At 49.5% G+C, this 24,777-nt stretch overlaps 1 protein-coding gene across 4 annotated transcripts in view; it reads left to right on the plus strand.

Moving 5' to 3' along the window:
* Nucleotides 1-24,777, plus strand: part of PSD2 (pleckstrin and Sec7 domain containing 2) — a 45,125-nt gene that overhangs the window by 18,411 nt on the left and 1,937 nt on the right. For 2 of the 4 annotated variants that reach the window (XM_054217854.1, XM_054217855.1), the window contains 8 exons: nucleotides 905-963; nucleotides 8,434-8,523; nucleotides 9,663-9,706; nucleotides 13,229-13,419; nucleotides 14,585-14,655; nucleotides 21,323-21,480; nucleotides 22,580-22,724; nucleotides 23,780-23,923. In XM_054217854.1, the coding sequence (XP_054073829.1) occupies nucleotides 905-963; nucleotides 8,434-8,523; nucleotides 9,663-9,706; nucleotides 13,229-13,419; nucleotides 14,585-14,655; nucleotides 21,323-21,480; nucleotides 22,580-22,724; nucleotides 23,780-23,923 (902 nt within the window). Of the gene's footprint in view, nucleotides 1-904; nucleotides 964-8,433; nucleotides 8,524-9,662; nucleotides 9,707-13,228; nucleotides 13,420-14,584; nucleotides 14,656-21,322; nucleotides 21,481-22,579; nucleotides 22,725-23,779; nucleotides 23,924-24,777 lie in introns of those variants that run through there. The other 2 variants (XR_008468940.1, XM_054217856.1) reach the window with 2 other exon arrangements.

The following is a 24,777-nucleotide window of genomic DNA, read 5'->3' on the forward strand; positions in this document are numbered from 1 at the left end:
TATTTGCATCTCACTGTTGTGAGGTGCTGCATGGAGGCCGCTCTCTTGAACTTCAGGACACAGCATGGTTTTGAAGTAACAGCAATCCACCAGGCTACCGAGTACAGAAGAGGGTGCAGTCTCACAGAATCACAGAATGATAGGGTTGGAAGGGACCTCTGGAGATCAATCACCCAGTCCAACCCCCTGCCAGAGCAGGGTCACCCAGAGCAGGTGGCACAGGAACGCGTCCAGGCGGGTTTGGAATGTCCCCAGAGACGGAGACTCCACCACCTCTCTGGGCAGCGTGTGCCAGGGCTCTGCCACCCTCACAGGAAAGAAGTTCCTCCTCATGTTGAGATGGAACTTCCCATGTTCAAGTTTGTGCCTGTTACCTCTTGTCCTGAATGGACAAGACTGTCAGATGGAAGGAAAACTTCATGTGAGTTTTATTAAGTCAGAGAGCCAAAAATGCTGCATGCATTTGTAGTAATAACGTTTGTTGAACAACTCAAGAGCTTACAGGCTGCCTGGGAACGGTGGCTAAAGACCTCAGGACGAACCCCCAAGGTGACTGTGATCAGCTTGGGGGGAAACTAGTTCTGTTTGTCAGGGTCTCTGCCCCATTCTGCAATGGCATTGGCCAAAATGGATATGGAGGAAGGTTCAGTGGAAAGTCTGTTCTTTAGAAAGCCATTGACAAAACTGGTTTAAAGCCAATTACCTGGTGACCATTTCAGGAAAATGTAAAGTTTGAAGGCAAAGAGGATTATTTTTTTTAACCTATCTTGCGCAGTTGAAAGAAACAGGTATTCTTTAAGGTCCCCAGCCTTTGTTTTACAATGGGAGGGCTGCCAAGACAGCAAACATCGAAACCACGTGGGAAGGGAAGTAATCATAGCCATCTGACTGTTGTGTGTTTCAGATGGGATTCACACGCTCACTTGTGCCCTGATGCTGCTAAACACAGACCTTCACGGCCATGTAAGTAGTACTCCGAGATGCATCCTTCCTTTCTTCCTTCCCAGGATAGAAGTCTGTCCCCTTATGCAGGATTTGTAGCTGGAAAATTGAGATAGGTCAGCAGAGAGTACTCTGACCAGCTCCAGGAGGAATTTTGGGTGTCAGGCCCAGACCTGGGGACAGTCATCTTAGCGTCACTCCACACTCAAGCCAGAGGTGTATCTCCTGCTGACATTGGTTATCTTATACAGGCACAGGCAATGCAGCTTTCTTCTCAGGACCTGTTGCACGCGCCAGCCCTGTCCCAGGAGCTCTCATGGAGAGGTCTTCACCACCAGTCTCTGTGGAGCTGTTTCTTGTGGTGCAGACTGAGGCTCCCCTCACCCCAGAAACTGCTGCAAAGGAGTCAGTGGTTTCATACAGGTCTAGATTTCACCTTTTCTTCCCAAAACACAAAGTAAGTCCCAGGTTTCCTTTTCCCCAAGATGTAACAGACAGCCACGGGAGAGTTTCCTATCAGAGAGGCCTCTGGACGAAGAGCAGAGTGAGCAGAACTCGGTGCCCAAAGGTGTGCTTGGAAAACAGCAGAGGCTGTTACGAAGATCTCCCACCAGCTTTTAGAGGCTTTTTTGGGTAGGATAGGTTGGATTTATTCCTAAAAGGTCAAACAGAGTGTAGAGAGGAGAGCAGAGTAGTATGAAAAATAACTGCAGAGGGGAGATAGATGGTCCTGGGCATAGGGGACAGCACTGGGACCCCTGCCATAGCGTACACCCGGGAGTGTGCATGGACTCTGTGGCCTGCTCGGTGCTGTGGAAGGCTGTAGGCATCGCTGACCCAGATCTCCTCCCTGCTCTCCAGCCTTATGGTGCAGACATAGAGCATGGCTGTGAGCCTTAGGGGACTGTGCCCCCTTTACAGGGGCAAAGGGGCTCCTCAAGTCTCGGGTCGCTGAAGTACTTTCTTTCATAACCCCTCTGAGAGCTCAGACCTGGAGCCACAAACTCCCCAGAAGTTGTGTGAAGGTGGAAGTGGTATGGGGGGGACGGCTTGTTATAGCAGCCCGCGCGTGTGAAAGCCACACCCCCTTTTTCTTCTCCACAATCCCATGATTTCCAAGCTGTATCATCAGAGTCCTCTTCTGCCTCCAGCTGGTAACAATTTGTTTTGCATCTGCAGAGACTTCCCTGATTCTCTCTCCACTAGACTGCTAATGAGGGGACAGCAGGCCATAACCTAGCTCTTTTTTTGCATACTGGTTTATAATCACCTTAGAGAGGAGCCTTTTTCTGTGAGGGTGGGAAGAGGACACTACACTAGTGCTCCTCACCTATGATGGCAAAGATTCGAAGGCCACCAGCTTCACCGGTGCCATCCTGACAGTCCACCTGACAGTCCAGCTGGGAGACCCTCCCCGTCATTACAGCACAGATACTGCCTTCATGACAAGGTTTGAACGCAGCAGTCAGTGAAGGGAATTACTGGTCTCAGAAAGAGCATCCTTTCCAGATGTGCATTGTGGCCTGCGCCGAGCTGGTTACAGCTGCTGCAGCCTCATCCTTTGGGGAAGTCTCTGCGTGAGTGCGATAGCAGTGGGGACGGCTTCTGGGAGGGTCTCATGCAGCAGTCATCCTTCAGCCAAAATGGTTGGAGCCAAGGACATATTTTCATCAAAGCATTTCCTGCAGCCGCAAAGGCAGCACTATGGCAGAAGGCAAACTATGCAACTTCACTCCAAAATAATCTTATTTTTGTCTGTTCTTTTTAATTAAAAACAATTCAAAATATGTCTCTGGGAAGATAGAAAATATTGAAAAGACCAAAAAACCCATAAGCCTCCAAAACCTTACCATTTCTGTTTTTCATTGACAAGCTGGCTAAGAGGCCTGGTAAGAAGAAGTGATCTCATGCTATATATGCAAAGAAAAAAATAGCTTTCTTTTGACCAGGTGTAGAAATGCCTGAGCTTTTCTTTGAAAAAATCTTCTCTTTATTTTTCTGCGTGTGTAACGTTAATTTCTTCTTCTGCTTCTCCTCCTTTTTTTTTCTTCCTTCTGCTCCTGGAACCTCTCTTTCTGCTCTTTAACCCTTTACCAGGTGGTAAGTGCAGTCATTCTAGTGTTTTGCTTTAAAGCACTGGCATTTGACTTTTTTTTTTTCTGTGTAAAAAAAAAAAAAAAAAAGGATTTTTGTTTGTGTGGATTCCTAAGTGGTTGTGCAGTGTCCTTCACTACTTAGCAACCCATTAGCAGCTGATATGCATCACATGAAATTCTCCCTGTGTAAAGAAACCTCCATGAACTGCAGTGTACTTGGGATTGTGTGACTTGATCTCCCACCCCTTTTTGTTAAAGATGCTGTCATGATATTGCATATCACTTTTAATTTTATTTCCTTTTTTATTATTGTGTGTGCGTTTCAGTGTTTTACTGTGCATTGCCATGGAATGGGAAATTCCTTCGGTTAGGAAAGGGTGGTTGATGTGTCTCTCTAAAAGGGCAGTTCCCTACAGTAGTGTCTCTAGAATGGGCTAGTTCATCATTCCAGCAGTGACATATACTGAGTTCAGGCTTAAAAGTAATGAGACTGGTTTTAAAACATGAGATTTGCACCTGGCCACACTGGAGTTTTGCCTTAGTACTGTTGATTTTCTACCACAGGTGCACACAGACCCTGTTTCCAACTGTCCAGAAAACTTACTGTCTTTAAAATGAGATGCTCCATTTTCATAGAATCACCTGGAGTTGGTGTTTAAAAGCCAGCAGTCACCAACAAACATTACGAGCCTTGTAGTATAATCCAGGTTGTTGCAACTCTCTACCTTGCTCTGCTGGTGCTGTTTGAGCTCCAGGAGATCCTGTGAAAAAGTAAGTACTCCTCTGTTCCATCTCTGCCCATTGGAGACAAAGCTTTGGGATGTCTCCTTTTCAACCATCAGTGTTATCCCTCCTTGTTCAGGACAGCTGACCATGGAAAGACAGTGATAAATCAACACCTATGCATCACCAGCACTCATGGTTGCATTTTGGTACTTCATCAGAGCCCAGCTTCTGGAGTCACATTGTAATGTGACAATCTTTAGCGTCTGTTCAATAAGTGGGCCAGCAGCTCTCATGGCCACTGAACAAAGCTTGAAATGGGATCCCTGGCAGCTCACAACTTCTCATGTCCATCACTATTGATCCTACAAACCCTGTGATATTCTCCTTAAGCCAAGCTTGCGGTCTGGTGTTAGCAATAGCAGTGTGTTAGTAGCACTGGGAGAGCTGAAGAGCTCTGATATACGAGCAGCCACTGGTGTCACCTGCAGAGTGACAACAGTCTGACCACAGCAGCTTTGTGTGGTCCAGGGGTCATTGGTACCCAAAGTTTGTGGGTTTGTTACCTGGAGTGGGGTGATTTTGTTTCTGCAGCCTAGAATAGATCCACTACCAGATCCCTTGGTCCAGTCAGACCAATGATTCTCACTTCATGCTGAAGCATAAATGTCATTGTTTGGCTTTTTTTCCTCAAAAGAGCCTGAGTAAAAACAGGGCCTGCTAGGGGTGTCGTGCTCCTGCTGGGGAGCTCGAAGGAGATGTATCCCACTCACTACTTTGCAGCTGAGATGCTTGATGCCTGGAGCCTCCAGCTCAGAAGCTCAAGTGGTTTAACACCTCACAAAGGGAGTGCTGGGGAGGGCACCCCAGACAGCCACCCTTCAAGGCCTCTTGCCCCCAGGAACCTGCTTCATCTCCTGGGGCTTTCACGTGGCACCTGCTTTTCCCACTGAGCACCCAGATCCATACTCACCTGCCCAGCCTCCTAATGCTGGGACTTGGCAACAGCCAAGGTATGCCAGACTACAGTCCAGAGTCTTCTGGAGGTAGATAGAGCATCCTAGACACCTCAGGACATGGTCTGCAATCATCTTAGGTGAGTCAGCTCAGCAGCAGATGTCTGAGGCCCAGAGGAGGCAAGAACCCAACTGGTAACAGGGGAGTTACACTAGGTTGAACCAAAAGGACATCAGGATCAGCCCTGTCTACCCAGCATCAGATCAATCTCATCCTTCCTAATTTATTCTTATGCACTCTAACCACCATCGTGCAGCTTGTCTCTGCATCTGTCCATTCTCATACACTGTCGGCACCCATCCACCTCTGTCCACCCATTCCCATACTGTCTCTACCCATTCGTCTAACCATCCATGCCTTCTCATCTATTTAATCCACTGCTTGCTCCCTTGCTCTCCATCCAAGCACACCACGGTGCTAGCTGATTGTCTGACAGTGAAGTCTCATGCTTTGCTGCATGGCTTGGAGCAAGCAAAGATGAGACTAAGTTCTTTTCTGCCAGGGGGACATTTTGGGAGTAGTGGCTAGGTGTGGCTGTGAAGCAGCCTTGCTGGCTCGTTCTATTGCTGGTAAGATATTGCGACTGATACACTGCGAAAAAAGCAAAATGCCCCCATCTGTGTGGCTGGCCAGACATGAAGATGCATCTCCCTACCCAGATGTCCCAGTTCAGCAAGGGACATCGAGCGTCTGAACACTGAGCTTTGAGGTGTGCAGATACATTCCCCTGAAGATTATGTCCACACGTGATGATCTTGCTGAATCAGCAAGATGGCCTGCTGTGTAAGAAGGTGCCCCACGGCGCCCTCGTAGTGGCCCTTTCCAGAGTCGTTCCTGGGATTCCCCGTACTTCCTAAATTCTGTTGCGCTGTGAAAGCTTGGGCAGTCCCTGGTGCTGGTGCCGTTGATAATGAGGCACTTGTGATCACAGAACTGTGTCTTTGCAAGTGTTGATCAAGTGAAGCTGCAAAGTCGGTGTCCTGGAGTGGTGTTTTGTTTTCTCTATTCAGCTGGTGTTGATTTGGAGGCACTGCAGGGCTTTGTATTTGGGTGGCGGGCTCCAGCCCACTTCTCAAAGCAGCAAGTGTTAAGATATTGTTGACTTGAGGTTGTATTGCATCTGAGCCACCTGTGCTCAATCCTACTGACAGCCAGCCCGAATCCTGCCCCTGACTCTGCAGTGCTTTGACAACCTTGTCCAACAAGCCAATTCACAGTATCAGCACCCTTGCTGGAGCTTTCTCATCACCTCTTCTGGTTGTCAGAGAAAGGGTATGTTTTCATCCTTTCCAATTGCTCAGCAATTAGCTGCTTTTCCACAGTGTGGCTGCTGTCTCTGTTTGAGCTCAGAGATCTTCTTGTGCAAGAGAAAGAGACAGGTCACAGAACAAGATGGTCTTTAAGGTCCCTTCCATCCCAAACCATTCTGTGATCCTATGAATAAAAAAAGAAGCCATCCCCTGGGAATTAATATATGTCCTGGATGCAATACGCGAGAAACCCAAAGAAGGGCCTGTGAGGCGGGTAACTCGTGCCACTTTATCTCACTGTATCCACTCACTTCCTAAAATGTGTTGGCCTCTGCGTTCATTGCTGGATCACTGCAACGAGATCCCTGCAGGCAGAAAGACCTGTGCTGTGCACTCTGCCTTCCTGCCTCGAGGCCGGGTGGGGGGGGGGCGTTGAAGGAGTCACCTTCTCTCTGTGCAAAGTAATTTGGTGCCTCGAGGTCTCAGGCAACATACCTACCTCACCTCCAAACTCCCTCCCTCATGGAGGTGCATCGCTGCAGTTTTTACGCGCTCTCTCACCCTCCTTCCTTTCTTCATCCACACGCCACTGTGCTGCTGGCTTTTTTTTTTTTTTGCTTTTTTGCTTCCACCCCCCCTGCCCCGCCTCCCTGTAGTTCCCTGGCCAACGAGTCCACAAATCTCTCTTCCCTGTGCTGAAAAATCCTAGCATGCCTGCAGGTTTCCCCGCAGCTCTTCTGCAGCTAGTGTACCCACTGAACACCAGCTGGCAGTGGCCTCTAGCTATGGGGTCCACTTACGGGCATCAGCCATGGGGCTCCCCTGTGAGAAAGCAAATATGGCTGAGCCACCGTGTCCCCAGGCACTGCAGATTTGTAACGGTGCTTTATCCCTCTTTTTCTTGATCTCTGAAGGGTGCCAGCTCATCTGGAACTGGCACCAACAGGAGGCATAATTAAGTGTATCAGACAGAGCTGCTCAAAGGCAGCGCTGGCTCCCTGTGTCACCAAAGAGTGTGTCTGCACACACAGATGGCAGGTGGGGGGGCACTGTGGGCTAATCCCAAGGCCTCGCTCTTTGCTGATGCTTTCACTTGGGGAGAAGCCTCCAGGTCATCTGTTGTGCATGTTTCTGGGCAGGGGTTTCTTGTGTCAGGCTCTTTCAAGAGGTTATTTTCTTGCACAGAGGACACATCTTGCCCTGTGGGGCACGTCCTATATCATCTGCTGCAGCTCCATCGCCTCCCGGTGACCGAGTGAGGCCCTTGTTCTTCCTCACTGAGTCCCTAAGCAGGATCCTGAGTCTGTTGTTCTTGGCCATTCTCCCAGGTCCTCCTGGATGGCCACCCTGTCGATACTTTGAGACAAAGCCCACCCAGTGCCAGGATGCTTTTGGGATCCCTAGGACCGCTGGTGGCAGCTCATGGTTTCCTCTCACTAACTCCATTGCCCGCTCCATGTAATGTCACCACAGGGTCTGTCCTTGGGGACGTCACTCCAGGGTTGAAGGATGCAATATGTCGTGGCACTGGGAGACACCTGCCTTTCCTTTGTGATGTCAGACTCCTTTTTCTGAACCCTACAAGTCCCAATGACTCTTCCACGCTGCTGTTCCAATCCTTTGGAGAGGTAGGATAGCAGGGGAGCCTTGGAAAAAGGCTGCCTGCCTCCAGCCCCTCGACGTTTGCAGGCTGAGAAAGTGACTCACCTGGCTACGGCGAGGAGTAAAGGGTTTGGGAAGACAGATGCCCCAGACTGACATCAGGGATGCCAGATGACCTGGCAGCATCAGGACCAAATAGTCTTGGCATTAGTTGGTGATGAGTGTGTTCCAGGTTGCAAGATTCTCCCAGTGTACGTGTATTGCCCTCACATGCCACAGTACTCGGGTTCATGCAGTACCAGCAGCTGGATCATCTCTCTTCTGATCAAAAATAACAGTTTCCATGAAGGACGAGTCATTGCCCGATGATGGCTATCTTCAGATGCTGACACTGCGTGCTCACACAATTTCACACACGGCAGGCTTGGAGACCCATCCAAGCATTGCAATTTCAAGGCAAGTCTGAGTGCTTGTCTTAAGTTTTGAGACACAGACCCTGTACTGGCACCAATCTCGAGACCAGAGGTGAGATCATTTAGAAAGTTTGGAGCAAGTGCTGGAGAGGTTATTTTCAGGTGTTTTATCTCCACCATTAAAAAAAAGAGGTCATTTGAAACATTTGGATGCTGGCATGGTCAAATAAAGCAAATAGCTCAATAGAAAATCAGAGCAGCAGACCTTTCAGCTTTGAGTTCTTGATGCAAACCCAGGCTTCACCACTACATATTAAATCATTCTTAAAAAGACACTGATTAAAGTGAAAACTCTCCAGAAGTTTAATGAGCTGCTTCTTTGCCTTACAGAATATTGGCAAAAAGATGTCATGTCAGCAGTTCATAGCAAACCTGGATGGGCTGAATGATGGGAAGGACTTTGCAAAGGATTTGCTGAAGGTAACGTGATATAAATAGATAGGGGGATACTGTCATTATTATTGTAGTGGCACCTTGTCCTGCTGGGACACTCTCAGCCCTTGGATCAGCATTTTCCAGTGCACAATTTTTTCATTAGAAGGAATGTAACCCACATGGATAGCTTCTGCTAAATTGCAGTGAGACACCAGAGGTCTGTTCCCAGGTGGTGTTTTGTCCAGATTTGTGGCATATCTGCCCTCAGAGCATACCAAGGGTCCCACTCCCCCATGGTAGCTCTGCGATGCACCAGGCAAGGCAACCCTTGCATAGAACAAGGTACCCCCCACCTCCAAATACGACCATCACTTCCATGTAATTAGATGTAGTGCTCCAACACAACTAGTTCAGTGCCATACGATATTGGTTAAACACCCCAAAGTGAGTATTTTCTTCTTCCACGTGGTTTAACACCACCACTGTTGTCTGCGCCTGCTGCAGGTCCAGCAACCTGACCTGGATTTTGCTGTATGGAAGGAGGCTGAAATGACCGGTGCCACGTCAGGGGTGTCACATCATGCTTTAGACAACACTCCCGCCTCCCAGCAGACCTCACCCTACCCCACCCCTCTGTATGGTCAGGTCTACCTCCACATTCTGCTTTCCTAGCCCATTCCTGCTTCTTTCCCAGTGCCCCAGGGAAGCCACTAGAATTTTGCACAGGAGAAACTGGAAAAACTGATCCACAATGTCATTTGTCCCTCCCCTGCCTCTCAGGGCAGTGTTCAAGACTCCACTGCCCCTTTCCCCTAGTTGAGACCCTGGTGGTGTGTCTTGCATATCCCAGAGTCTTCTACCATCTTTGTGTAGGCCAGGATTCACTCAGGACTAGGCGCAGCACCCAGAATTAGTCAAAAATGCCATAGACAGGCTCCTGAGGAAGGCTGGCTGCGAGACCCCTCTGCTGCTGACGTGTCCAGTCCAATACCTAGCGTGGCACATAGACAAGAAAGGGTCTAGCAGGACAGCAGTTCTCCTGCTTGCTGGTGACTACTTCTCCAGAACGACTCAGCAAGGAAGGTATCTCTCCAAGAGCACAGACAAGGTGTGGAGAAGAAGGTCTCCACAATCCAGACATGTCTTCCATGAGAGACACGGCTAATACCATGTTCTTGTTTCAGACACTATATAACTCCATCAAGAATGAGAAGCTGGAGTGGGCCATGTAAGTATATGTTAAGCATTTGAGAGATAGTGTGTCTTTCAAAGTAGCTGACAGGTCTTGAGTCATGTTTTTAGCCCCAGAAGCTCCCAGAACATTTCCTGTCAAGCCCTTAAAAGGACTGAAGTCCCTCCTGCAGGCAACCTGAGTTTATTTATAGCTTAGTCACAAAAGCAGACAGGGAGGTTGGTCCACAAGCACGATCTAAAGGAAAGGAATGCCCTCTTTGTTTACTATTACACCTATAAAATGCTGGTCCCTCTCCAGGTGCTTCAGAAGCCTTTGCACAAGTAGCTCAAGATCTGGGTTATTTTGGTCACTGAGACTTTCCACGTCTTCCACATAGTTTCTTCTGGAAATAGAGAATCACTCAGGCGGGAAGAGGCTTTGTGAGATCTCCGGTCCAGCTTCCTCCTCAAATTATGGCCAACATTGAATTCAGATCAGGATGCTCAGGGCTTTTTTCCATTTGGTCCTGAAAACCTCCAAGGAGAGAGATCCCACAGCCCCTCTGTATTCATGAACCAATGCTTAATTATTCTGAGAGTCACCTTTTTTTTCTTATCCATTTGAAACCAATGTTGTTTTGATTTATGCCTACTGACTCTTTTCCTCCTGCCATGCACTATAGTGAAGAGCCTGGCTTTGTCCCCTTGATAACCTCCTCACACGTATTGGAAGGTTGCCATAAGGTGCCCCAAGGCCATCTCTTCTCTAGACTGAGCTAGTCCAGTTCCCTTAGTCACTTCTTACATTACAAGTGCTCCAGCCCCCAGGCATCTTGGTGACCTCTGCTGAGCTCTCTCCACCTTGTTGATGCCCTTTCCTGTACTGGGGGCCCAATACTCTTTGCTGCACCAAGATATGATGTAAAGAGTGCAGAGTAGAGGAGGATGATCATTTCTCTTAGCCTCCTCACTGTGCCGCTGTTACGCAGCCCAGAATGCTCTCAGCCTCTGTTTCTGCCAGGACACACTGGCTGGCTCCTGTTCATCTTGCTGTTCACCAGAAGCCCCAGGGCCTTTTCTGCAGAGCTGCTCCCCAGCCGGTCAGCCCCAAACGACCCTTCTGCAGGATCACTCCACACCAGTGCAATACTTGGGTGTTGCATTTAGTGAGGCTCCTATCTTGAGTGGTGGCCTCTCCTTTCTGTGTCATCCGCAAACTTGATGAGATGCAGTCTATCTCCTCCTCCAGATCATCATTTTTTACCCTGAAACAAGTCTGGGAACAGCTAGCATGGTGGCCTCCATTACAGGTTCACTCAGTCCTTCGTCCCCTGCTCTGCTACCCACCCCTTGCCCAGAACACAGGTCAGGACCCTCAGTGAGGGATGTGCTGTGCTCCCCAGACCCAACGCCTCCCCACCACTGCCATGGGGAGGCCCATGAGAGACCTGGAGCCTTAAGCTGACACAGTGGATATTTCCCTTCCCTTCCCCTCTTTAACCTCAGACCTCTCTTGTCTCCAGAGGGTTGTGGGACTAAGTGGGACCACCTGGGCCATTAGCTCCATCACCTGCTCTTCTCCTCATATTGTCCTGGCCAGAAAAGTGTCTGGAGACCACTTCATCCTAGCTCCCTCCCCAGCTACCTGGCTCAAGCTTTGCAGAGTGGAAGCCTCCATTGCCAGCCGTGCTCTGATGACAGCAGTGCTTGCTGTGGGACAGTGTCTCCACAGCCAGCCAGTGCCCCTGGAAGGGCGGTGGTTTCTTAGTGGGTCATGTAGCATCGATTTCACTTTAAAAATAATCTTGCATGGCATCTGTGTGAGAGGAAGGCAGCGATACCAGCTCTGCAGCAGAGACCCGGTCGCCGGTGAACGTAGTCACGAGAGGGAGCTCTGTAGCTCCTCAGAAGGTGCCGGTGGGACGGTTTATGTAAGGGGAGTTCATCAGAAGTGCATCTATCTGCTGGCTGGATGCGGGCAGCGGTTACACAACGCCTGCCAGCACACGCTCCCTGGCTCAGGCACGTCCGAGGGATGTCAGACCCGGGGATCTCACTGCAGCGATGCAGTTCTAGTCAGCAGCAGCTAGCCACCCTCCTGCCCTCAACCACCCACCCTGCTTGTATCCTTGCACCCCCTCATTCTCCCCACGCTGTCCTGGGACCTGCCTTGCTGCAGCGTCTCCTGCTTGATTGCAGATGGACAGGCTGCAACACGACAGACCTCTCAGCTCCTCCGCCGCGGGACAGATGCTCCCTGACGTGGGGTACCTGATTTTGTTTCAGAGACATGGTACTGAGTCATAACCTTGCACAGCAAGACCCTCCTCTCCCTGCTTGCCTCTGCTTTCTGTCATCCGTCCCAGGGAATGAAATGCCCTTGCTCACAAAGCCCAACCAGACAGGCCGGTACAACCATCATCCCAGCAGCAAGCAGGAGCTCAGAAAGGTCCCTCTGGGGCAGCTCAGAGAACTGAGCCTCACTAACTCCTCACCCAGGCATAGTGTCTGGGCTCTGCTACAGCCCCAGGACTCCTATGGCTGCTGAGGACTGAGAATTTATCCTTCTCTTCCAAGAGGTGCCTGATGCTTTGGCCATCTACTTGCTGCAGGTGGGGAAGTGTGGCATTTTACTGCTCACATCCCACCTAATGGATTCAGCCCTGTGTCATTCCTGAGTTGAGGTTTGGTCCCAATCTAATCTGCAACCTAAGGTGACCACTCTTACCATTTAGGCTTTGACATGTATCACACTGGGCAGAAATTCCCTGTTTGCTCTCCCTCCTTAATGTCCCAGGGACACTGGGAAATACCACGTCCCATACAAGTTCTGATTTCTATGTGACAGAGTAGGTTTTACTCCAAACAGGAAGAGGCAGGCTTGGTGGAGTCAGTGAATGCTTCCCTAAGCTGCTCAGCCCTTGCTGTCCAGGGTCCAGGACCAGGAGATCTGTGAGGAGACGCAGTTTTTATGGCAATGACTAGCATTTCTTGCACTCTGCTGGCCCACCCTGAGGACACAAATGGGGAGCAGATGTATAACCTATTTCAGGGTTTGTTGTTTTTTGATCAAGTGGCCCATCTCCCCGATGTCTGCAGAGCTTTTGTTCCTCAGAGATGCAAAGGACATTCCTCAAGCTCCTTCAGTATCTAGGAGGCCCCAGGGGCTGCCTCTCAGAGGCTGAGAAACCCCAGTGATACCTGGTCTTCAGCAAAAGACCTCCTTAAGATCTGGTTTTAGGGCACAGAATTGGAGACTCTCCCTGTGAAATGCCCTCAGCAATGGTGTGTCTGCAGTTTCCTGGTGTTCAGACAAGCACCCATTCCCTTACCTGTTTTGAGTAACCTGACAGTGGGATCACTGGGACAGTTACTTACCACCCGCACTCCTTCCAGATATGTCCAGATCACCACCATTGGCACACTCTGCGTGTTACAGTCCCCGCATCCCCTTTCATTTTCTTTCATTGATTAGTCTTGTAATAAATAACTCTCTTTGAAACCAAAGCAGATAGGGTACACTGTGACCCAGCCCACGTGTCCTCCACTCAATCTCTTCTCTGACTTTGTTTCCAAGCGATGAGGACGAGTTGAGGAAATCACTCTCGGAGCTGGTAGATGACAAATTTGGAGCCAGTGCGAAGAAAGTGACAAGGATTGTTGACAGCAGCAACCCCTTCCTGGACATCCCCCAGGCGCTGAACGCAGTAACCTACAAGCATGGTGTCCTCACACGTAAAACCCATGCAGACATGGATGGGAAGAGAAGTACGTGTTAACGGGACAGGAGGAGATGTTACCCAGGCAGTACCAGAGCCTTGCCCTAGCATTCTCCCTTGCTTTCCTGCTGAAGGCATTTCCTCACCACACCTCAGGGAATACAAGAGAGATCCCCAAATCCATGAATGCCAGGGCACAGGGAAAGGAACGTGTTTTGAGACATTTGTAGACAGGAATGTTTTCAGGAGGCCTCAGTCTTCCCTTCTCACTGCCAAGGAACATAGCAGTGCCTGTCCCACACAGATGGACCTGGTCTTCCATCCTGTTCATGGGCATAATCCTGAATCCCACACACTGAGCAATGGGGTGAGGCTGGTTCCACAGCAGTTGTCCATCCCAGCCCTGACCCTGGGGACAGTCTGGTCTTTGAAGCTTTGTTCCTGTCCACGTGCTGTCCAGTTGCTATATGATGGCTGGGCAGCAGGATGCCTCATAGCTCTGCTGTCAGCATATGAAAGGTACAGGAAAATATATTTGGGAACTGTTAATGAGCAGAGATTAATGAAACCTTGGATAACCCCTTTTGCTAATTGACATGACTGTCCCAGCCACTGCAGCCAATTAAAAATCTTGAGTAGATGTTACCACCAAAGGTCTCCCTTGCTTCCAGCACTTTCATAATAGCCCATGCCTGCAGGATCAGCAGTCTTGTGGTGAAGGAGATGTGTCCCCTCACCTCCCGCCCCTCTCCAGCAAGCTCTCTGTCCCCAAGTCCATCAAGACAGCTGGTGGTAATGCTCCCTCCTCAGTGGAACAGAAGCTGCCTTATCCAGGGCATGTCTGCCTAACTCATCTGAAGCAGAAGAGCTCAGGGAATGTCTGCTCCCCAAGAATTTAGTCTAAGTAACATGAACCTGGGTTTGGAGGAGCAGAGACTTCCTGCACATGTCCACTGGTACACCTATACCAGCTCATCTCTGGTTTTGACCTGCTTGTGTTCCTGCTGGGAGGCTGCATCTCCCAACCCATGTCTCTCAAACACGTGTCCCTGCAGACAAGCCACTCATAAGCAATAGCATGGAGTTGTATGAGGTCTTGGCATCAGTGCATGCCTGTGGTGGGTCAGGAGAAGGGTTGGTTTCACCAGCAATGTGAAAGTCAAGCAGCACTGGCAGAAGCAGACATGTATAATTAAATGTTCTTCCTTTTTTAGCTCCCAGAGGAAGAAGAGGTTGGAAGAAATTTTATGCTGTTCTTAAAGGGACCGTCCTTTATTTACAAAAGGTAATCACGGTGGACTATCCCATTTTCTCTTTCATGCTGTCTCCAAAGCAGTCATGCTGTCTTACGCAGGAGGCCCACAAATGCAAGTAGAGGTGAATCCGTGTCCTGATGGACACCTACATAGCTCCTCCAGACACCAGTATACAGAACTGGAGGATGCCGCCATCTTTGGTTGTGGTGTTCAAGCTAAGGGACTATCCACAGCCTCAGAAGAAGGCCATACGGGCAGCAGGATGAAAGAGGGAACATTGAGGCAAGATTTCTGCAGAAGTGTCCCAGCAAGTAGGAGCTGTTGGGGAGGATGAATGAACAGATGATATGGAATAGGTGAAACAGGATGTTAGTGAGACATGCAATAGGATGCTGAAAAGGCTTAGCATCAGACCAATATTAACCTGCCTATTGTTTTATTTGCTGGCATAGACCTGATTATGAGCAGCTTCACTCAGTCTGGTATGGACCATGCTTAAAGTTTCTCTTCTCCTTCAGGACCTTGCTGAGCTGGGTCCTTCCATGGGTTGCCAAGTGACGCTTCCTCTTCATCTCTGTTCTGTAGCCACCTCTAGTCAACCCAGGTCCTCGTGGGAGGCAAAGTCACCATGGAAGAGCTTCCCTGCCTGCTATAGCATTCAGGTCTCTGCCTTTCAAGACACTTGGATGCTGGGAGGATTTCCATGGATAGTCTTTTCCGTGTGAAAATTCAAGGATTCTGGATAGGGGCTCACTTGAATAGGAGTGTGAGCCAGCCAGGGATGCCAGATGTCTGTTCATCATGCAACAGCGTAACCCACTGAACTAGGTCTGAACTACCTCAGTAGCACACGCCGTGCAGTAACCCATTGAACTCACTTGCTGGAACAGCACTCCCTGTAGGTAGATGTTCCTATGTATTGCAGTATCATCTCCACAGCAATGAGAGTAAACAAACATTGGATTATATAAGAAAGGCAGAAAGATCCTCAGGGCAGCACGGAATTATGACTCAGAGCTCTTAGCACACCCCAGTGATTTTCGTGTTTTCCCAGATCCTATGGCACATGTCACAAAGCCAACAGAAATCTGGCAGCAGCCGATCGTAATTTACAGTATGGGTTGCTCTGAGGCAAGTAGTGTTTTTATAGCCTTGCCAGTCTCTCCTGCAGCTGAGGGAAGCTGCAGCATACAGGAGAGCCCGGATCTTCTCCAGCCCTCTAAGTCTGGCGTTCTTCAAGTCAGTGGCGCTCTTTTTACCTCCCAGTCTCTTGTCTCGTTACAAGTCTCCACAGGGAGTCCACAGAAGAGGTCCTCATGCTGACCATGGGTGATGCATGAGGTTTTAACTCGTACAGAGCTACCACCACCGTTTAATTTTATGACAGTTTTTCTATGCAGAAAAAAAAATAATAATGCAATTTCATCAAAATCACAGGAACCATTTGGATCTAAATGATTTTTTCACCAAGGACTTCTAGGCCATGTCTCTTGGGAAGAGTCTGTTGAGGGGGTATATGTTTGGAATGAAATACGCTTTCAGGACAGAATTTTCTTCCCATGCTGGACCAAAATCATGAATACTGAAGATTTTCTTGACGCTTGGACAGCACTAGGAGCCATGAAGCCAACACTGGGTGTCATTGCCCCTGATGGGGCAGAGGGGTCGAGTTTTCTTTGCTGTACAAGGCTAGCAGCAGTTACCACCCAGACTGTTATATTAACATAGTTCGTTACGTTAGTACTAGGCATTTAGAACCTAAAAAGAGGGTGAGGATGAGACTGATGTGGCAATTAGAAGACCAATGTTCTTATCTAGAGGATCCTCAGGAGCAAATAGTTAAGAGACTGAGGGCTTTCTTTATGGACAAGGACTGAAAAAGCAAAGCGCCTAAGATTTGGCTACGTTATGAAAGTGTCTGATAAATAACAACCATGACTGATAGGTAATTAGCAGGAGGGACCGGAATTGCCAAGGGTGCCCCAAGGAATTGGCATTTGCAATAACAGAAATTAACCTGAGGAAAGTTTGGGCAAAGGATTTGGGCAAAGAGGGGGTTTATATGTACATATATATATATACACCATATACAGTCTGCTGCCAGACTGTATGTGGTACTCTTCAGAGAATTCCTTGGGCTGGGCTTGGCTGTAGACAGTGTCTATCAGGCTTGCAGAGGCAGGACTGAGGGATGAGACCACGAAGACAAAGCCCTTGCCCCGCCACTTCCAAACGTTACCAGCACCACAACAGAGAGTGGATAAACATCCACCTGCCCTGTTGGTTCTTAGTGCAATTTGTTGCCAATGGGGTGGTTTGCAGAACAAGAGAGTTGCACAATCCAGGAAGGAAACGACGACGTGCCAGCCTCCTGGGTTCTCGATGGAAGATGCCTGCAGATAAACATAAGGTAGAACCTGGCTTGAGCACAAATCTCTGGGAAATGACTTTCTGATGTGAAGAGGAGAAAGTACCTGCTTCCAGACCCACCTGACGCCATGGAGCATAGGTTCAGCCTGTTCCAGTTTTTCATTCAGACCAAACAGCGGATTTAGGCTTTAGTAGGAAACTAATCTATGTGGTTTTGGGAAGCAAGTTGAGTAGGAAGAAGGGTGAGAGAGAGAGGGAAGGAGGTGAGGGAGGAGAGCTGGGGGAGACAGATGTATAGAAAGGAGGAATGGCCAGATACAGAGAGAGGTGAAGATAGGCAGAAGAGTGGGTGGGTGGACAGGTAGAAGTCGGTTAGAAGAAATTCAGGCAGCAGCCATAAACCTGCTGATGTAGAGATGTCACATGTCATTGACTTGCCAGTGTTAATTGCTAGATTAGCATGTTATAGCATAGTCTGCTGAAGCGATTGCTTGATCCCCTGAAGGGATGTGGCACAATCCTGAGGAAGAAATGCAGCCTTGGGAGCAGGGCACACCTGTCCTGCGCTCTAGTCTGTGCTGGGCACTGACTCGCTTGGTGGCCTTTGGCAACTTACTTCACCTTTGTGAAAATGGGGATAATAACCCATAATCACCACACATGGAATGGTGTTGAGAGGCACGACAGAGAGCTATAAAGCATGACGAGCTTTTATATGGAAGTACTGGAAAGGGTGCAGGTCTTCCCACAGGGTCTGCCCTTGCAGCCCCCAACCATGAAGGAGTTCCCAGTGCAGCCCCGAGCCACGGATGCCGTCCCATGCAGGCAGGACCTTGCCATGGTAGTGCTACTTGGAGCAACAAGTTCAGGACCAGACTGCAAAGGGCGCGGTGGTTAGTTTTCCTCATTCAATGATTTGTCGAGGCTGGTAGATGTGAGCTGAAGAAAAGGAAAAAGAGGAAAACCCACTCACAAGCCAGAGCATGAGAAATCTCTGTAGCTCCGTGTCTGTATTCACATCACTGCTTAGGGCTGGTGCTGAGCCCAGAGGTGAGGGCAGCAGGACCAATACACTGGGGTCTCTCACCCCACCCAGGTGCCCTAGAAAGGCAGGAACAAGAGATACATGCCTTTTCTTGACAAAACAAGCTTTGAGCTGGGGAGGTCATATCGCGGATCTCCCACCACCTGCTCGCAGGGCAGGGAAGTAGGGGAGAGCTGGCATCAGAAGAGTGAACCAAAACCACCATGCAGCACTGCCATGGCAGAAACTAAGCCCAGGCAAGGGGGTGGTCGTACATGTTTAAGCAGAGCCTTTGCGCAGGCAGGAGAGGCACCTGTCTGTCTACACCACCAACGTTAAAAGCTGAAAGTGAGCGAAATTAGTTTAGAGGGATTCTGAAACAAAGCGTCCATACCTGGGCTTAATTCCTGCCGAAGATATCCCCAAAACAGACCCTGAAAACTGCTGACCCGCACCATCCTACACCTGGAGGAGCGAGCGAAAAATAAACATGGCACCATTCAAGGGCTGGGGGCTAAGGGTTACTGGGGTGGTGTGGCACTGCATGCCTTGCCCATTTCCCAGCGACAAGTGCCTGTGGGAACAGTGCAGGATGCATAAGACAAAAATTCAACAGCCCAGTGATACCAAATAAACCCCTTTGCCAGGGAATGTATGGCAGGATAACACCATGAAAAAGAAGAGAGTAAGGTTAGCGGTACTATAGCGTGGACAGAACATTGCCTGCAGTTGCTCCAAATATGATACCGCTTATGTTTGGGTATAAATCAGTTTCTTTGAGGTTTAAACCAGAATCCCTTCACTGAAAGCATCTGTGTTACTCTTATGTTTTTGGACACGACTCTTCCTCAGCAGCAGTTTATGCACACACTTAAACGTACATCAAAGCTCAGAAAGGGAGTGAGGCAAAATGCAGAGAAACTGCTGGAAGCCTTGGAGCAGGGCTGACATGCTCTGCTGAAGGGCAATGGGATTACTCTGCAGGGGAAGGCTACGTGGTGTGTCCTACACTACGGGGTAAGTGTTGGGCACTGTGATGGACAGCATCAGCAGCCGTACATATATATCATCATGACTACTGCATGATGAGATGAGCCTCCTGGCAGAGCCGGCCCATGCAGAAGTGAACCCCCAGCACCACGCACTCCTGCAAACTCCAGCCTGTTTCCACCGTCAGGGAGGCAGAAGGTAGAGAGAACCTGCTTGATTCAACGTAATGCTGATTTACTGGGCCCGGTGTTAGAAAAAGAAGGTTTGGCTTTTCCTTACACCTACATTGATGCCTGTGAGCCTGAAATCAGTAGAGGCAATACATGATGATACCATTTGAGGCTGAAGATCTACATTAGTCAAACCGGTTCTCAGGCACGGCAGTTTCTCCTTGTCATATGCCGCTAAGCCTAGCTAATCGCACTGTGTTTTCAGAAAGCTTATCTTGAAATAGGAGATCACGGGCATCACACTCAGATTTATTCAGATCCAAAGAGCTTCACCTTGGAAAAACATCCAGAACTGAAAGTCTGTCTACGATATATGAGGCCTGAGCAGCAATGTCTTCCTCAAGCAAATATTTCTTTCCAGGTGGGGTAACGTAATAGGTCCTCGTAAGGCAAAGCATATGTTTTTCCTTGTTAGAAGGCTAATGGCCCATTCCTCTGGCTGCCAAAATCCCCACTGTGGAAAGGTCATCTATACTGCCCCATGGCGCAGCCCATCTGAATGTCACCCTGAACGCAGGGTGCCTGCAGCACCCACCCCTTCCTCTGCTGGAAAGCCAGGGCTTGTCTTTGGGGTTCACCCTTAAAAAGGCCGTTGCTTGAGCCAGGAGCCCCTGCTAGACATTTCTGAGTTCTGGGCATCTCTTTGCACAAGGCCAAGTGTCACGTGCTTGTGAACACTCCCCTGGATGGGATGATTTGCTTCTAAAAAGGAGGGAAGGAAAGGTTTCAGAAGCTTATTTCCCATCAGGAGCAAGGGACTGGGTGAGCCACATGTATGGGATGGGGAGTGTGGTCCCTAGTGTTCTGAAGAGCAACACAGGGGAGACCTTTCTGACCCTACACCAGATACCAGCCTTTCTGGCCAGGGTTATCAACCAGGAGACTGTAGCATGGCTTTTCCCTGAATGGCTGGATTTGTATCACAGGAAAAAAAACCAAAAATGTCTTTTTGCAAATCTGCAGAACAGACCAAGCTCTAGCTTAAAACCTAAGGAGGCACTGAAATAAGCAGGGCAAGGCAGGCCCTTCCAGGGTTAACCTGACATGGCCTCTAACGTGGTCAGGGGTGGTGGGGCGGTGCTTTGTTTTAGCCAGAGCCTGGTTTTCTTACACGCGTCTTATCCATGCATGCATGCATGCACCCACCTGTCCACCCTTCCGTCCCACCACACCTGGCTGGAGCAGCGGTTGAGCTGGCAAGGGCACAGAGCGGGAGAGAAGGTATCGCTTTAAGTGTCGGGGCGCTCAGTCACTGGGAAAGCAAAGGGTAAACACAGGACTGACCGAACCCCTTTATTTCCTAAAAAGAGTGCTGTGCCAAGATCATCCTTTCAGAATCCCATGTTCAGTATTTTCTATCTGTTTATAAGATATATACATACATAGTTGTTGCTACATTCCCCCAATTTCCCCTGTGAAATTGTCCTTCAGCAGAGCGAGGAAAGCAGGAATACAGGGAACGCTGTTGCGATTTGCAAGTGCCAGTCTGATGAATTACACAAGAGACCGTGCCAAAGGGGCACACACCCTAGAGACCGAGCACTGTTCAAGTGAGCCGTGGTCAGTTCTGGCAACTGCCCAGCGAGCCCCACACGTGCCCGGAGGTGCACTGACTGCAGCGATGCTGCTGCTCCAGGGCTGCCCGAGATGGTGCAAAACCTGAGCCCAGAATCTCCGCCACGCAAAGCTGCAGCACCAGGGCAGGCGCTCGCTGATACCTGCCGACAACCGGGAGCTGCATCCTGGCTTGAGCTTTGCACTATGGGTGAAGCTCTGCAGGAACCTGGCCCTGTCTTGTGCCTTCCCCCAAAGCCTCAGGCATGTGCCGTGTTGGAGATAACTATTGATAATTATGTTTAAAACTTTCATCTCCTTCTTCACATCTTCCCAGTGAACTTAATGATGGAAGAAGTTGCCAGATGTTAATTATTATCATTATCAGCTCCTAGCATTTATTGTACAAAGCAGTGCTTTTCCTGGTCTTGGCACTCTGTGATTATAGCACAGAGAGAAAGGCAGGTTCATTAAAGTGGCCCGCAAATGTTAGTGTTGTCATTATCCAATTAACGTTCCTCTTCACAGGATGAATATAAACCTGACAAAGACCTCTCTGAAGTGGATTTGAAAAACGCCATCCGTGTGCACCACGCCTTAGCCACAAAAGCCTCTGACTACAGCAAGAAGTCCAATGTGCTCAAGCTGAAGACAGCTGACTGGAGAGTCTTCCTCTTCCAGGCCCCGTAAGTACCGGCTCTTCCTGCAGAGCCTGGACGGGCAGCCTGACCGCCAGCCAGCGCCAGACTCCCTCCGACCTGGCCAGATCAACACGCACATTAGGGGACAGGCGCTGGGGGAAGGAAGGTGCTGAGCAGGAGAGCTGAGGTGAGGTCTGTCAGGCTGTGCAAAGGACTTGGTCATGGGGGTGACCGTTTCTACCTGTTCACTCTTGGTGTGTCAGTCCTGGAGGTCCTTTCTCACCTGTCACCAAGGTGACCTGAGCAGGATGGGCTGGGATGTAAAGGATGGGCTGGGATGTAAAGGGCTGAGTAAAGGTCTCCCTTTACTAACTTCTATTGTCAGTCTGTGGAAGGGAGAAATTCTCCGTGGTGCATTGAAATCAGGAGCTGATGGTTCCCCTCACCAGCTTTTGGTGGGGAAACTTTCTAAAGGTCATTAAAGAAATCTCCCCAGGCAGTCTTATCTTCTTTCTCTCTTAGTCTATTGCAGAGGAAAGTTGCTCTGCTAATGAGTGTCAAGCGTGATTGAGTCATCTTCTGTCTGATGTTTTTCTTGTCTCCTGCTGAGATAGGTGACATTGTAAATTGGGCTGGGGTACTAATGTCAAGCTAAAGTTTGACATCTGAATTTGTGCCTTGAAAACCCAGGGGCTGGTGTTTAAAGGCTGAGGGGAGCAGTGCCTGAACAGATCTGATGATGGACCCTGGGCAGTGTCCCACGAATGACATGAATCCCACCTCTTCCGTGGGACCTCTGTTGTGTGGCTCCCGCTCTCCAAAGAGCAGGATATCCCTAGACCTTGCCACCATGCTACCTCTCCCCAGCTCCTCAGGGAATGCAATCAGAGCTGATGAGGAAGGCAGGACTTCCAGGGTTTCAAGAGGCAGAAAACAGCCCAGAAATCATTAGGGCACTGTAGAGGAGTCAATCAGCCGGTGTTTTCCTCTGTTCACAACCCAGGGTGGCACAGAAATGCTTTCAAAGCAAGGCCGCTGATGGCCCTCCTGAGACCGGCTGGCCCCAGGGCTGTTCTGAGCTGGCTGGTCCTGGGTCGGGAGCATTTATAGACACCCCTCTCTCTTCTTCCCTCCTCCTTAACAGAAGTAAGGAAGAAATGCTCTCCTGGATCCTGCGAATCAACCTTGTTGCTGCCATTTTCTCCGCCCCAGCCTTCCCAGCTGCAATCTGCTCCATGAAGAAGTTCTGCCGCCCTCTCCTGCCTTCGTCCATGACCAAGCTGTGCCAGGTAACATGCGAGAGAAGGAGCAATGGGTGGGTGCCCAGCACTCAGCCAGCCCTTCAGCACACAGCTCAGCCTGAGCCCATCTGCAGCTTCCCTGGCTTCTGCCCGATAGACACGTTCAGGGCAGTGGGGTGGGCGACTTGGACAGGCTGTGGCAAATCCTGGTGTCTGGCCAACGCTTCCTTTGCAATGGCTATAAAACAACCCTATGCACACACTCCTGCCTGTACGGCTGTGGATTCTGGCTTGTCTATTGCTCTCTGCCCATCACGTCCCAGCACCTTTCGGTTGCTGGAGTTGAAACAGCTGGTGCTACTGAGCACAACAGCTGGCATCAGCCCTGCTTGATTTTATAACAGGGCACTCAGAGGTGGCATCCTGTTGTTTCTCAAGCCGAAAAGCCACAGGCAAAGGGGGAGCCTGAGCTCACTCCGCGGGGAAGGTTTTCTGGAAGCAAGGAGGCACCAGACCACGGCTACCTAAGGCTCAATTAACCAAGAGCAATAGGCAGCTGCCATCCACAGAGCAGCTTTTGTTTGCTCTGTCCGGGGAAAGCCCAACATGCCTTAGGACCTCCAAAAAGTAGGGATAAGCTGCCACTGGCACCCAGCAAAGGGGAGGACAGCCTGAAATGTCAGGGTGGAGATACGGCTCCTATCTGCTGAACCAGCTGTGGCCAGGTGTCACCTTTCTCAGGGGCCAGATGGGGAGGGTACTTTTATCTCAACAAAGAGCAGGACGGGCCACTCTTGGGACACGGCTGGTTCTGCCCAGCTGTTAAAGGACGCAGAGCATTTCACGTTTATGATGCTAAAGAAGTCCAGGTGCCAAAGAAATCCACTCTTGGCACTTGCAATACGTGAGTTTTGATCTTACTCAAATACCTGTGTTTCAGCTGCTCCTTATCAGATGAATTTGCAAAGGCACTGCACACCTTTGGCTCCTGCACCGGAGCTAAGCTTACGTCCTTGCAGAGACAGATCCCACATTAACAGGCAGGCGGTGCACCTGGGTGTTGCACTCCTATGTTTTAATATCTGACATGCTTCTCTCGGCAGGAGGAACAGCTGAGGTCTCATGAAAATAAAATGAAGCAGATTGCAGACGAATTAGCAGAGCATAAATTACATCCTGTGGAGAAGAGCCTCAAGTCAAAAGAGGCTGAGGAATACAGACTCAAAGAACATTACCTAATATTTGAGGTAAAGGAACTTTCATCTTTTCCGTGATAAATGATACCGTGGCTGATTGAGGAGAACTAAGAACTCCGGAGTGGATGCTGTGAGCCTGGGAGAGCGTGAAAGGAGAGAGAAGGACGAGGGTTCACAAGCTGGATGGGTGTCTCGGGGCAGCAGCAAGCCTGGCTGTTTTGCACTGATGCTAAAAAAAGAAATAACAGGCATTTCCTCCCCTCTGCGATTTCTAACTAGAGGAGGGAAAAACTGATGAGAGAAATAAAATCTTCCTTTACTGTGCTGAAAATTGACATTTCCTCAGGTCCCAAGTAAGAAAGTGGTTCAGTTCTTGGTGTGCACCAGTCTGTTTCAGCAACATTAATAAAAAGCTGAGGGCAGAATTAATCTTGGTTTGCTGCAACTGTTTCTGTAAAGAAAGCCGAAACCAGCATTACAGCTGGTTACGGACTCTTGGAGGATGCATGCAGCTAAGTTTAAACTCTCTGCAAAGTCTAAGAAGCATTTAATTGTGGGAGAAATGGGATATTTTGTTCCAGTGGGAGCTGAGCAGGTGTGATTCCTGCCACATAGGTGTCAGTGGGACGGGACTGCTGGAGGCCTCTAGTCCTGCTTCCAGCAGGAGTTTGGGTTATTCCCAGTATTGTCCCAGGCTGAGCCTGTCATTTTGTGGCCGAGCCTCAGAAATCTCCAAGGGTGGAAATGTCCTGCCTCCCACATACCGGGGCTGCACCAGCCTTTTGTGTGACGCTCGGCCTGACTTTCCCGAGCAGATCTCTCGGTCCGGTTTTGATCCACCTTATACCATCAGAGTGGCAGTCAAGACCCGTAAGAGCAACTGGAGAGTCTTGCACAACCCTCCC

Source organism: Rissa tridactyla, chromosome 11 (genome assembly GCF_028500815.1).
Source record: "Rissa tridactyla isolate bRisTri1 chromosome 11, bRisTri1.patW.cur.20221130, whole genome shotgun sequence".
In the NCBI taxonomy this organism is placed as follows: domain Eukaryota; kingdom Metazoa; phylum Chordata; class Aves; order Charadriiformes; family Laridae; genus Rissa; species Rissa tridactyla.